This window comes from Ursus americanus, chromosome 14 (genome assembly GCF_024610735.1).
Source record: "Ursus americanus isolate L20-20 chromosome 14, mUrsAme1.1.p, whole genome shotgun sequence".
Taxonomy (NCBI): domain Eukaryota; kingdom Metazoa; phylum Chordata; class Mammalia; order Carnivora; family Ursidae; genus Ursus; species Ursus americanus.
This window is the reverse complement of record NC_142140.1, coordinates 58,888,886-58,903,379: the sequence shown is the minus strand read 5'-3', so window position 1 is coordinate 58,903,379 and position 14,494 is coordinate 58,888,886. Positions and strand designations below refer to the sequence as shown.

At 53.6% G+C, this 14,494-nt stretch overlaps 1 protein-coding gene across 1 annotated transcript in view; it reads right to left on the bottom strand.

The window, feature by feature from the left end:
* The window catches only part of AP3D1 (adaptor related protein complex 3 subunit delta 1), a 40,926-nt gene extending 29,124 nt beyond the window's left edge, over positions 1-11,802 (bottom strand). Inside the window, exon 1 of the mRNA XM_045800118.2 lies at positions 11,468-11,802. Within this exon, the coding sequence (XP_045656074.1) occupies positions 11,468-11,563 (96 nt within the window). The 5' untranslated portion in view covers positions 11,564-11,802. The remainder of the gene's footprint in view (positions 1-11,467) is intronic.
* Between the last annotated feature and the right edge of the window lie 2,692 nt (positions 11,803-14,494).

The window sequence follows — 14,494 nt, the reverse complement described above, 5'->3', positions numbered from 1 at the left end:
ATTTACATAATCCCTACACCCAGTGTGGGGCTCGAACTCATGGCCCTTAGAGCAAGCGTCACATGCTCTTCCGACGGAGCCAGCCGAAAAGCATGGGCTACATACAGGGGAGAAAGGATTCCACGCTGTCATCAGAAACCACCAAGGCCGCGCAAAAGCGGGAAAACTGCTGACCTGAAGTCTCTTCCCAAAGACAACATCCCCCAGGGAAGAGAGGCAGACGTGTGGAGGCCGGTGACATCCGTCCCTGCACTTCAGAGCATTCACCGGGGAGGACAGATGAGCCTCAAGGATGAGTGGCTGCAATAGCTAAATCATGGAAGGAGCCGAGATGCCCTGCAACAGATGACTGGATTAAGAAGTTGTGGTCCATATATACAATGGAATATTACTCAGTTATCAGAAAGAATGAGTTCTCAACATTTGCTACAACATGGACGGCACTGGAGGAGATAATGCTTAGTGAAATAAGTCAAACAGAGAAAGACAACTATCATATGATTTCTCTCATCTATGGAACATAAGAACTAGAATGATCAGTAGGGGAAGAAAGGGATAAAGAAAGGGGGGGTAATCAGAAGGGGGAATGAAACATGAGAGACTATGGACTATGAGAAACAGACTGAGGACTTCAGAGGGGAGGGGGGTGGGGGAATGGGATAGACCGGTGATGGGTAGTAAGGAGGGCACGTATTGCATGGTGCACTGGGTGTTATACGCAACTAATGAATCATCGAGCCTTACATCGGAAACCGGGGATGTACTGTATGGTGACTAACATAATATAATAAAAAATCATTATTAAAAAAAAAAAAAAAAGGATGAGTGGCTGACTTTCAGGAAGGCCCTGCCTGAACACTAGTTTTTAGGCGGAAAAGAGGCACACGGCTCATGGCTCCTGCAGACAGGAAAGATCGTAAGGACAGAGAAGACTCTATCTGCTGCTCACTCGGGAGGACTTAAACATTACCTTACGCGGAGTTGCAAGAAGGTAAAGGAAGGAAAGCGGAACACAGGTGTGACGTTCCTCTTTCATCCACATACAACACCGCTAACAAGCAGAGTGTCTACTCCCCTTTTACAACAAGAAAACAAAACTGCTCAGGTCACGTGGACATGATCTAGATCCAGAAAACTGTAATAAAGACATAAATTAGAAAGACGGTAAAGTCTACATTATAAATGACTACATACCCTTGATATTTATTTGTTTTAAACAGACTCCGTGCCCAGCGTGGAGCCCGACACAGGGCTTGAACCCACGACCCTGAGGAGATCAAGACCCGGGCAGAGATCTAGAGTTGGATACTTGACAGACGGAGAAACCCAGCAGCCAGGAAGCAAGGAAGCAAGGAAGGAGAAGGGGACGCCTGGCTGGCTCAATCGGTTAAACGTCTGCCTTCGGCTCAGGTCAGGAACCCAGGGTCCTGGGATCGAGTCCTGCATCAGGCTCCCTGCTCAGGGTGGAGTCTGCCTCTGCTGTCTCTGCTCCACCTGCTCGTGGGCTCTTGTGTGCACACACGCAGGCTCTCTCTCTCTGACAAATAAATAAAATCTTAAAAAAAAAAAAAAGAAATGGAGGTAAAAGCATGATTCCGTTTCTCAAATACCTCAGCCTGTTCTGTGCAAATTCACACTTCAGCACAGAGCAAACCAAGAACCAAAACGCATGCTCTTTCTACATCATCTCTGTCACAGAATTTAACCTAGAACAAAGGACTCAAATTTCCCCTACACGAGAACTCCTCAGGTCTAATATGAAATAGCCATTTCGATCCTGGCCACTTTGCAGAGTTCCCTGGAGCACTTTTTTAAATCTAACAATCAAAAGTCAAACAAAAACCCACAACAGATTCCTAGCTAGCCCTCCCTGGACCAGTGGAGTCAGGATCTCCAGGGTGAGGCCCGGTGTGGGTTTTGCAAAGCCTTGCAGTTGGTTCGGAAGTGCAGGCAGCTCAAAGACCACGGGCTGGACCCTGGACTTGTTTTAAGAGCAATTTTAGTTTCGCAGCAAAACAGAGTGGAAGATGGAGTTCCCCCAGACACCCTCTCCCCGTAAATGCACAGCCTCCCCCATTAGCAACATCCCCTCCAGAGTCCGATCTTTGCGACAGCTGACACACCGACACTGCAAAATTATTATCAATAGGCCGCAGGTGACACCGGGGCTCAGTCGGTGCTGCACGCCCTGTGGGTTTGGACGAACGTCACGGACCCTGATCCACCATCACAGTGTGGCACCGAGTCGTTCCCGGCCCTACTGACCCTCCGTGCTCAGCCCCATCAGCCTCCCCCACCCCGGCCACCACAGACCCTTTTACTGCCTCCGCCGTTTTTTTTTTTTTTTTTTTTTTCAGATTTTATTTATTTGACAGGGAGACAGCCAGTGAGAGAGGGAACACAAGCAGGGGGAGTGGGAGAGGAAGAAGCAGGCTCCCAGCGGGGGAGCCCGATGTGGGGCTCGATCCCAGAACACTGGGATCACGCCCTGAGCCGAAGGCAGACGCTTAACGACTGATCACCCAGGCGCCCCACCGCCTCCGCCGTTCTGCCTTTTCCAGAACACCCTAGATTTGGAACCACAGGGTGTGTGGCCTTCTCAGGCCGGCCGCTCTCACTTAGGGATGTGCCGCTGAGTGTCCTCCGTGTCTCTGCCTGGCTCGGTGGCTCGTGTCCAGTGCTGGATGGACCAGCCCATCTGTCTGCTCACCTGCTAAAAGGCATCTCACTTGCTCCAACCCTTGACATTTTCCAGAGGTTCTCTGGACTGTCCCAAACAGGCCCCCCCATCGTTGGCTGTGGGCCCCACTGGCTCCCCAGCTCAGGGACTTGGAGCCCACACCACTCACTTCATGGGCATGAGCCCCAGCCGTCTTGTGACCTCTGGGCCCCTTCGGTGGTTGAGACTATCACAGCTAGCGTGCGTGGAATGTCCTAGTGAGAAGCCTAACTATATCAGTGTTCCAAACCTTTCCAATTTCTCAGGCCAGAAGTTTTCAAGTCATCACAACTGGGACAGGGTGGGAACAATTTCACCCACCTTCCGAACGAAAACCACCTGGTTGCTGTCTACCATCACCAGCGTTTCAATACCTTTTAACCCAAAAACGTAGAGAAGTCAGTGAGGAAATAAAAAGAAGTTCAACTGACTACGTCCAAGTGTAAGCAACCACGGAGGCTGCTGTCCTCGTTTTCATTCGGCCGTGGCTGGGCTCCAAACCCCCTGCAGCCAAGACGAGCCTCAGCGACCTAGGAGAAGCACAAACCCGAGGGCCCCCACGCCGACACCCAGATCCACTATAGTTCCAGCACCTGGAGAGAGTGAGGCTGGAGCAGGACAGAAAGCAGACAGTCCCACCCCCGTCCTGCCCCCTCCCCACCTCAGAAACACCTCCTCCCTGCATCCAGCCTCCAGACCCTGTGCACAATCATGACTTTCCCATCACCCTCATGGCCCACGTCACCCACGGCCCAAAGGGTAGCGAGGCCCACCTCAGGGCGGGAACACCATTCAAAAGCCTTTGGTGCCGGGGCGCCTGGGTGGCTCAGTCCGTTAAGTGTTGACTCATGGTTTCCATGCAGGTCGTGATCTCAGGGTCGTGGGATGGAGCCCTGCGTCTGGCTCTGTACTCAGCGGGGAGTCTGCCTGAGATTCTCTCTCTCTCCCTCCCCCTGCTCAGGCATTCTCTCAAAATACATGAACAAAATCTTTTAAAAAATAATAAACAAAAGCCTTTGCTACAAATACATAAAAACAGAAGTAGAGGAGCGCCTGGGTGGCTCAGTCAGTTGGGTGTCCGTCTGCCTTCAGCTCTGGTCATGATCCGGGATCGAGCCCCCACGTCAGGGCTCTGCGGCTCCCTCTCTCCCTCTTCCTCTGCAGCTCCTCCTGCTTGTGCTCTCTCTCTCTCTCAAGTGGATAATTAAAATCTCAAAACAAAACAACAAAAAACAGAAGTAGACTAAGGGAGCTGGGGACTAGGGGAGGTGGGGGTGGGAGGTGGAGTGTCCGGAAACGGGCATGGGTTTCTTTTGGGGGTGATGGAAATGTTCTAAGGTGGTATCGTGCTGAAGGCTGTACGCTTCTGAAATACTAAAATTCACTGAACCTGGGGGTACCTGGCTGACTCAGTCGCAAGAGCACGTGACTTTTTTTTTTTTTTAAGATTTTATTTATTCGACAGAGATAGAGACAGCCAGCGAGAGAGGGAACACAAGCAGGGGGAGTGGGAGAGGAAGAAGCAGGCTCTTAGAGGGGGAGCCTGATGTGGGGCTCGATCCCATAACGCCAGGATCACGCCCTGAGCCAAAGGCAGACGCTTAACCGCTGTGCCACCCAGGCGCCCCAAGAGCACATGACTCTTGATTTCAAGGTCAGGAGTTCGAGCTCCGCATTGGGCACAAAGATTACTTTAAATAAATGACATTTTTGTTTTTATTTCTTTTTAAGATTTTGAGAGAGTGCACGTGTGCGCACTCATGTGAGCAGGGGGCAGGGCAGAGGGAGAGACACTCTCAAGCAGACTCCACGCTGAGCAAGAAGCCCAATGCAGGGCTCCATCTCACGACCCCGCGATCATGACCTGAGCCAAAATCAAGAGTCAGATGCTTAACCCACTGAGCCATGCAGGAGCCCCATAAATGAAAATTTTTTTTAAAAGATTTTATTTATTTATTTGACAGAGATAGAGACAGCCAGCGAGAGAGGGAACACAAGCAGGGGGAGCGGGAGAGGAAGAAGCAGGCCCTTAGTGGAGGAGCCTGACGTGGGGCTCGATCCCCGTAACGCCGGGATCACGCCCTGAGCCGAAGGCAGACGCTTAACCGCTGTGCCACCCAGGCGCCCCCATAAATGAAATTTTTAAAAACTTCCGCTGAACTTCAAGCTTAAAGCAGATGAATGTTATGGTATGTAAATTACAGCTCAGTAACACTGTGTAGAGGAAAAACAACCTCGGATCATCCGGAACCCCCACGTTAGTCCACACGAGACCTAGACGGACCTGCTGCTTCTGGTTCTGCAGACGCTCACAGCGCTTTCGCTGTGCCTGCTCTTCTGTGTCCTACAGCAGCAGCCCCTCCTCCCTGCAACAGGCCCCACCACCTGGAGACCCGGCAGAGCCGCTAGAGACCAGTCCAGGCTGATGGAGCTGCCCAGACAGTCAGGGGAAAAGGTCCAAGTCCTTCTGCTGAAAGAACATCTGTCTTGTGGACTCCAAGGACAGGCAGGAGATGACCCTACATACCAGGGTCCCACCATAGGGGACAATGGTGCCAGGACCCACCTGTGAGCCTGGGTGCTGCCCGCATAACAAGGACAGGATCACAAAACGTGGCCCAATTTGTGGCCCACGTAAGCAGCCTTGGGGAAGCCAAGACTAAGGAGGGATGGTGAGGCTGGGAGTGCCTGCCATCTCTGTACCCTCCACAGGCCCTGGGCAAAGCAGGGGGAGGGGTCCATGGATTGGGGGGGAGGGGGAGAGGAAGCCCATAGTCAAGCCTCAGACTTCATAACCTTCAACCTCCCACCCCCACTTCCTAACCAGCAGATTTCTGGGGGGGGTGTCACCGTGCCCCCCAGGGAACATTTGTGGTTGTCATGACTGGGGGTGCTCCTGGCATTGAGTGAGCACCCAGGATGGCCCCCACAGTACTGAGGGAAAGGGCACCCGTCCTTCCTTCTTCTACTGCTCCCAGGTGCTCCCAAATGCAGTGCACACAAGAACCACACAAGGCTGGTTCCAATGCAGACACAGCCCCACCGCAAGCCTTGGTCCTCTCAGCCGCCCCACCCACGGCCTGGCTACATACCATGCCTTCGGCCTCGAGTGGGCCCCTTAAAAAGCCCTTACAGGGGGCGCCTGGGTGGCACAGCGGTTAAGCATCTGCCTTCGGCTCAGGGCGTGATCCCGGCGTTATGGGATTGAGCCCCACATCAGGCTCCTCCGCTATGAGCCTGCTTCTTCCTCTCCCACTCCCCCTGCTTGTGTTCCCTCTCTCGCTGGCTCTCTCTATCTCTGTCAAATAAATAAATTAAAAAAATCTTAAAAAAAAAAAAGAAAAGCCCTTACAAATCGGCAGCCAGACAAACAGAAAAAGTGACCAAGCCCTAAGAGGCAATGTCACAAGGAATGCAACCAGACACACACTGAGCAAAGCACACCCAGCTGTGTTCTCGGTCAGGGAACTGAACACTGCCGTCTGTCCTGCCCAGGCCTCAGGTTCTGACCGTTCCAGATGCACTCCGGGGTGCTCATCGCCTGTGCTGGGACGTGCGCCGGGAAAAGTGCTTGGCAGGCGGGCAACGCCCACGAGGAAGGTGGACAGCAATCCCAGCCCGGAGAGTTGTTCATAGAAGGCCCCAGACTGGAAACTACCCAGAAGTCCAGAACAGTCGAACGGGTAAATAAAGGACTGCAGACAGAGCGCCAGGTGCTGTCGGCCACAGCACCCACAAGCTACGGGGCTCCCCTACAGCGGCGAGCGCCAAAGGACGGAGCCGGGCCGAGAGAACTATGCTTTAGGCAGCAGTCCGCCAGACCGTGTAGGGACACAAATTTCAGTATTAAGTTATAAGCAAAGCAAGGAAATTACAATCAGAGAACTTAAGCTAATTATATTAATTAAACTACAGAACAGGGGCTCCTGGGTGGCTCAGCCGGTGAAGCGTCTGCCTTCGGCTCAGGTCTTGATCCCAGGGTCCTGGGATGGAGCCCCACATCAGGCTCCCTGCTCAGCGGGGAGCCTGCTTCTCCCTCTGCTGCTCCCCCTGCTTGTGCTCTCTCTCTTTTGCTCTGTCAAATAAATTCTTGAAAAATAAGTAAGTAGAATAAACTGCGTAACATGTAGCGCACCACAACTTCACAGCGAATAAGGGCTAGGAGGGAGCACATCCAGACGGCACTCCGCGCAGCTGTCTGGAACCGGTTCTCCTCGGCTCCCACGCCCGGGAGGGGCACCGGCAGGCTCAGGGCTCCGTCCCACGTGACTGCATCCACCTCTGACCCCGGCCCCCAGCCCAGGCTGGCTGTCACCTGTGCTCTGACCGACCGGCCATGAAACCTCTCAGGTTTGATTAATTTGCCAAAGCAGCTCACAGACCTCAGGAGAGCACCTGTTCGCCTTTAGCAGCTGAGTGCAGAGTAAAGGGCATGACAGTACGATGAACAGCGAGATGAACAAGTACCCAAGGAGGTGTCCAGAACGGTCAAGTATAGGAGCTCCTGTCCTTGGGGAGCCTCTTCACCGCACCATCCTCCCGGAACACGATGCTTTCACCAACCAAGACCCTCTCCTAACCCCACGGTTTAGAGATGTGCATGACAGATGATTAATTCAATACCTAGCCCTCTCCCTCCCCAGAAGATGGGGGTGGGGCTGAAAGTTCCAAGCTTCTAATCATGGTCTCTCTGGCAACCTGCTCCCATCCAGGAGCCCACCAGGTCATCTCATTAGAACAAAAGACACTTCGATCACCCAGGAAATGCCAACAGATCTAGGAGCTCAGGGTCAGGAACTTAGGGAGGAGACCATACGTATCAAGGATGTTCCTAATACCTTTATCGCTTAGGAAATGACAAAGACTTTAGAAGCTCTGTGCCTAGAGTGAGCGACAAAGACCAAAATATGTATTTCTTTCTTTTTTTTTTTAAGATTTTATTTATTTATTTGACAGAGATAGAGACAGCCAGAGAGAGAGGGAACACAAGCAGGGGGAATGGGAGAGGAAGAAGCAGGCTTTTAGAGGAGGAGCCTGATGTGGGGCTCGATCCCAGAACGCCGGGATCACGCCCTGAGCCGAAGGCAGACGCTTAACCGCTGTGCCACCCAGGCGCCCCCAAAATATGTATTTCTTACATCACAATATCATAGGGTCCAACAACATGGTGACGATGAAGGAAACACAGGGTGCGTGGATGAAGGGAAAAGCATTAGGGAATCTGGATTTTTCTTATCGACGTGGATCAGCAGTTCTCCTGGGCAATGTCTGGGGACATCTGTGGTGGGCACAAGTGGGATGCTCCTGGCATCGAGTGGGTGGGGCCAGGGATGCTGCTCAGCTCCCACAGTGCCCAGGACAGACCCCATCCCCAAAATGACCAAGTCCTGAATGGCAGCGGTGCCAAGGGGGGAGACCTCGATTTAGGGTAATGACTCACGTTATTAAGGAAAATAAAAAACTCAGTTCAAATTTAGTATCTGATCCTCCTCAGAAATTGTTAAACTAAAAGGAACCTCTTACAAACAGCCACAAAGCCCTGAGTGCCTGACCCAGGCCAGACATGACCTACGCTTCAGTAACTGTCCCTGGAGCAGACCCCAGTCCTGGACTCACCTCCGTGGTCTGATGACCCCAGCACCAACTTCCTGGGTTGAGCCCCAGGATACTGCCATGTTTGAGATCAGAAACAACGGAGTATCAGCAATCCCATACAGTTCAATCTTAATCCCAGATTACTCCTTATTTCAAAACATTACTCTACGCAAACTGAATGAGTGTTTGAAGTTCTGAAACAACAGTTACATGGGTTGGAAGTGTCTATATCCAAGCAAAAACAAGTCTACACCATTCAGAAACTAGCAGATCCACTCAGGGCCCGCACCCGACCAAGTGAAGCCACTTAAACGCTGGGAATAAACTACGAACACCCAGACCAGGGGGAGGCAAATGTTAACGATCCTGTGGGAGGTCTTCATATGCTGTATCCTGGGACACAGTCAGTAAGGACCACTGCGCTAACAAGATGCAGAACAGAATCTTTTCTAAGAAAACCCTATGCCCAACATGGGGCCTGAACTCACGACCCCGAGCTCAAGAGTCACAGGCTCTGTGGACTTAGCCGGCTGGGCGCCCCAGGACGCAGAACAGAATCTTAACAGGCACTGAGCACTGCCAGCATGCTCAGAATTGCCCACGATTTCTATGCACGGAACACTCAAAGCATACACTCCAAACTGATTTACAGGGAAGGAGCTTTTCCCTTTTCCTTTAACGAACACTGAGCAGGGGCGCCTGGGGGGCTCAGTCAGTTGTCTGCCTTCGGCTCAGGTCGTGACCCTGGATCAAGCCCTGCACTGGGCTCCACAGGGAGCCTGCCGCTCCCTCTCCCAACCATGCCCAAAGTTTAGGAACAAGGATATTTGCAAGTGGATTTCGCCCTACCTGCCGACATCATTTGTGCTCTATCTTAAGGATACCTTAAGGATTAAAAATAAACTCAAGCACCCCAGAAATATATGAATTAGACCACTTTTTCAAACTTTCTGGACTCATTTTAAGAAATATGTTTCCACAGTAACCCAATACGCATGCATGCACACAGTTACCATAAGCTGAAATAAGTTTCAAAAAACAGCAGTTACTCTACGTGTGTGCGGGACTGGGACTTTCTAGTTTCTTTTTTAACATAACCCATTAAATTGAATTCACAACCCACTAAGGGGTTGCAGGCTGAGATTTGGAAGAGCCAAGCAGACAACTTCGTGGGTGCTCTGGTGCTCACAGAAGCCCACATTACATCACCTGCCGTATCCTCAGATGGGCGCAGCAAGGTGGGGAGGTGGCCGTCATCCCCACTGTATAGGGGTGGCTCTCTCCACCTCATCCAAAGAGGCCCAAGAACCTGGACGCAGGTCTCCCAACATCACCCAACATGACTAAATTACTGTGAATCACGCTGCGTTTCCGTGTGGCTTTCAAGGCCCCCTCGAGCCTCATTTGTAGGATGCCAAGCAGAAGTTAAGCTAAAATCTATTCTAAGCAGTACACTTTGAGGCAACTATAGTGCTGCAGAAAACACATGTCTTTGCTGGGGGGCGGTGGATAGAAGGGAAGGGCCTATCGGAGCCAGAGTGGGGAACTAGAAGAGTAGCAAGTCATCTGCTGTGTGCACAGGGGCACGTTCTGGGGCCAGAACGGGGCCTCAGTAACCAGCCTCCACATCACCAGGATCTTCTGGTGGGGAGACCATGGTGTCCCTGCGAATCGCCCACAGGTCAAGGGCAGGACCCACGCAGAACCCTGGCCTTGATGACTTCCAACAGCAGCCTCTTCCACCACCAACACCCCCGTGAAAAGGGCCCCAAGGGTGGAGATGGTGCCAGCGATTCTCAATGAATCAAGAATGGCTCGGGGAACGGCCCAGGAACAGTGGGCATCCCCCCAAGCGTCGAGGCGCCCTACCGGGAGTGGGCCATGGTCCCAGGGTGCTAAGAACCACGAACAGAGAGACAATCAGGTGGTCAGCCAGCACACAAAAGGAACCTGAGGGTATGAACGTGTTCCACATTTGCCTGGCCACCCTGGGTAAGTAAAATCCATCCCAACCGCTACTTCTCCAAGTCACAGACCCTGAGGTCCAGGACTGAAATAGACAACGTAACCAACACTGCTGACCAGAGCTTCTAACTCCAGGCAAAACTCGGGTGCAGAAAATAAGGATGGAAATTACCTAAAATAACCCCATTACTTTTCGGGGGAGGTCACGCCCATTCTGAAAACGTGCAACAGCACGGCAGGAACTCAGGCCCAGCAGATGGACCTGGGCTGAGGGTGCCTCCCAGCAAATTCCCTGACTTCTCTGCACCTCCCAGCCGGTACTGCCGGGCTTCCGGCGCCATTGTGAGCAGGGCGGGAGAGTCTGGTGCTGGGACCCGCTCCTCAGGGCCACTCCCTCCCCCTAGGAAAGCGCAGTGCTCGCTCACGACCCCTCGTGTGAGTGTGGGCTCTAGGAAGCCAGCGTCCTGATGGCCACTAACTGTCCCCATTCCTCCCAAATCTAGGTCACAGGTTGGGGGGAGGGGCAGAGGGAAGGAAATGGTGCCCACGGTTACGATCTTACTTCTGGAAAACCTTCCCCCTCGCCCTGCCTTTAGGGTTTCTAGTTGAAAGCGGTTCCCCATTCCAGGACCCCTCGGCAGCTTCCGTATTTTCAGTCAGGGATCCCACTGTCTCCCTCCCTCCCTAGGAGGGGCGGCCCCACCTTCCCGGGGACTCGGGCCCAGGAGCCAAGGCCCGATTCCGGACCCGGCTCCAGACAGCGACCTGGACGCGCACTAGCGGGGGCGGCCCGCGGAGAGGAAGGTCCCCAACCAGGAGTCCAGAGCCCTGGAGAGGACCTAGGGCCCTTCCAAGTCTCTTCCGCGGACACCTGCGGGAAGGAGGGAGGCGGGCGTCCAACACCCAGCGGGTAAACTGAGACCACGGGGGGGCCACCCAGCGGGAGGGCCCCCAGGGGATCCGACACACACAGAAGGTAAGGAAAGTCTTGAGAACCGCGGCTCTGGTCCCGTCCGGGGCCGTCTTCGGCCCTCGGGGGTAAACTGAGGCTCGGGGAGAAAACGGGCGTGGGGCGGCCCGGGTGGCAAGCAGGCAGGGCTGGAGTCGGGAGCAGGGCTTCGGGGACCAGCTGGAGGCCGGAGTCGGGGTCCGGGTCGGTCTTGGGGCCGCGCGGTGCGCCGGGCTCACCTCGTCCTCTTTGTGGTTGCGGATGCCGCGCACCAGGTCCTGCAGGTTCTTGTCGAACATGCGGTCGATGCTGCCCTTGACCATCTTGAGGGCCATCGCGGCGGTCGCCGCCGGGCTCGAGCCCCGGGAGGCCCGCGGCGGGGCACCGTGCGGGGGCCCGGGGGCTGCGCTTGCCGCCCGCGGAGCGCTGCGCTGCCGTCTGCCGCGGCGGGGCGGGCTCCCAGGCCAGGTCGGCGGCTGTCCGCGGGGCGGCGGCGGCTGCGACCCGCTCTGCAGGCCGCGCTCGCACTCCCGCTCCCCTCCGGCTCCGCGCCGCGCCGCTTGCAAATGGCGGACAAGATGGCGGTGGGTCAGCTGACGGCGGGTGCACCGGCTCGGCGGCCCGCCCCCGGAAGCCCCACCTCCCAAGAAAGCTCCGCCCCACCATCTCCGGGCCACCACGTTTCCCCGGCGACGCCGGCCGCCCAATGGAAACGCGGACAACGCCCTCGCAGTCCGCTCAGCCGCGCCCCCTCTGGCTCAGGGCTCTTCCCTCTCATTGGTCAGGGCCTGCAGAACCCCACCCACTTCCTCATTTAGGGTTCTAACCACGCCCCCCAGGAGCTCCCTCCCTGCCCCGCCCCTCAACGAAATGACAGCTGTAGGTGGGGTCTTCTATGGGCGGGGCTCCCACGTGGAGCTTCTCAAGCAAGTTCCTGGGAAGGAATCCAGCTCCGCCTTTTCTGAATCGCAAAGCTGACGCTGCTTGAGAATTTCCAAAGCCGGCGCTGCGGGGAGCGGATGCAGTGTCCGCATCCTGCGCGTCTCACGGAACCCTGTGATCTGGGCAGGACAGGAATTGGCATGCCCCCATGGAGAAACGGAGGCCCGGAGCTGGAACTGTGACGTGCGGGGCAGCGAGCGGCACACGTGGCGCTCTCCAGCTGCGCGGCTGCCGAGTGCAGACTCCAGCGGCAGACGGGGAAGAGGAGAGCGGCGCAGGTCTGTCCGACCGAGGACCGCTGTCCACAAGGCAGTCACACGGAAAAGGCAGGACAAAACAAACCTCCGACAAACCACGAAGAGAAAAACAACCCGGTTAAAATGCGGCAAGAGACGAACAGGCACTTCACTAAAGAAACACCCCGGTGGCCAGGTGTACGAGGTCAGTGGTTAGCAGGGAAATGCCAATTGAAACATCTGCCTCTGTCCGCTATGAGAGTGGCTGAAATTAGAAAGTTGACAACACCAAGTGTCAAGTCAGGGGGAACAGCGGGGATTTCCCTGTCACTCTCCAGGTAGAAATACAAAACTACACGGCTACGTTGGAAATCTGTCTGGCTGTATGTTGTGGTGGTGTTTGTTTCTTTGTTTCTTAAAGTAAACTCTACCCGCAATGTGCGACACGAACTCATGAGCCCAAGATCAAAATCCGCATGCTCTACCGACTGAGCCGCTCACACACTCCTGGCTGCATGTTTATATTTATTTATTTATTTATTTAATTTTTAAAGTAGGCTCCACACCCAATGTGGGGCTTGAACTCATGACCTTGAGACCAAGCATAGCAGCCTCCACAGGCTGAGCCAGCCGGGTACCCTTGGTTGTATGGTTTAAAGGTAACATGTGTATACCTTAGGACCCAGAAATTTCATTACTGTTCCCAAGAAGAATACAAAAATGCATCCACCAAAGACTTGGATAAGAATATTCACAATAGCTGTATTTATATTAGTCCAAAATCCCAAACAACCCGAATGTCCACCAACGGAAAATGGAGGCACAACTTGTCGTTGTCGTACAATGGAATACCACGCAGCATGAAAATAACAGATTGCTAATACACAGAACAAAATGGATAAATTGCACAGTGTGGAACAAAATAAGCCAAACACAAAGGAGTGTGCATGACATGATTCTATCAATGTGAAGTTCAATTACAGGCAAAACTAATCAGGTCACCTGGGTGGCTCGGTCGGTGAAGTGTCTGCCTTGGGCTCAGGTCGTGATTCCAGGGTCCTGGGATCCAGCTCCACATCAGGTTCCTAGCTCAGCGGGGAGTCTGCTCCCTCTCCCTCTGCCCCTCCCCCTGCACTTGTGCGCTCTCTCGCTCGCTCTCTCTCTCGCTCACTCAGTCTCTCTCAATAAATTAAAAAAAGATCTTTTTTAAAGAAGAACTAAGTGACTCATTATAGGTTACACAACCATACAGAGGAGAACTGGAGACTGGAAGTGTAAGGTCTGGCATATCCGTGCAATAGATTCCTGAGCAGCTGATGAAAAGAATGTAGTAGGTAACTGCTATGGGAATTGCACCCTAGACTATGGGAATCCCACCCTAAAGAGCTACAGTGCTGGACAGAATATACGAAACGATGGGCTTCCGACAGCATGTGATAGGCAGTGCAGGACAATGACCCCTGAGAGAAGGGAAGAAGCAAGAGGAGCCTTACAGTTGCTCCTGGATTCTGCCCGTAGCTGATATCCAGGCTGCGGTCAGGGGGAAACCCAAGCATAGCACAACGGTTTCACAAAGTGAGGGGACAAAGGTAGGAGATGAGGGAGGTCAAGGTGGCTAGGATTCTCAGGGCAATGTACCAGAGAGCAGGGAACTATCCTGAGAAAGAGCTCATAAATTTTCATAGGGGCGCCCACGAGTCTTTGGCCGACGGTCACTGCGTGTGCACACAGTGAAATGTCATGAGGCCAGGCAAAAAACAACGGCTGAGAAACAAGGGAAATAAAAACGAACCTCTAGTCGAAAAAAGTACAATATGAAAAACACTCACTGCATGGAATTAGCAATAGAATAGACATTGGGAAAGAAATCATAAGTGAAATTAAAGATATAAAAATAAAAACTATCTAGAATGAAACACACAGGGGCCTCGGGTGGCTCAGTCATCAAGCGTCTGCCTCCTGCTCGGGTCATGATCCTGGGGTCCTGGGAACGAGCCCCACATCGGGCTCCCTGCTCAGCGGGGAGTCTGCTTCTCCCTCTCCCTCTGCTGCTCCCCCTGCTTGTGCTCTGTCTCTCTCTGGCTCTCT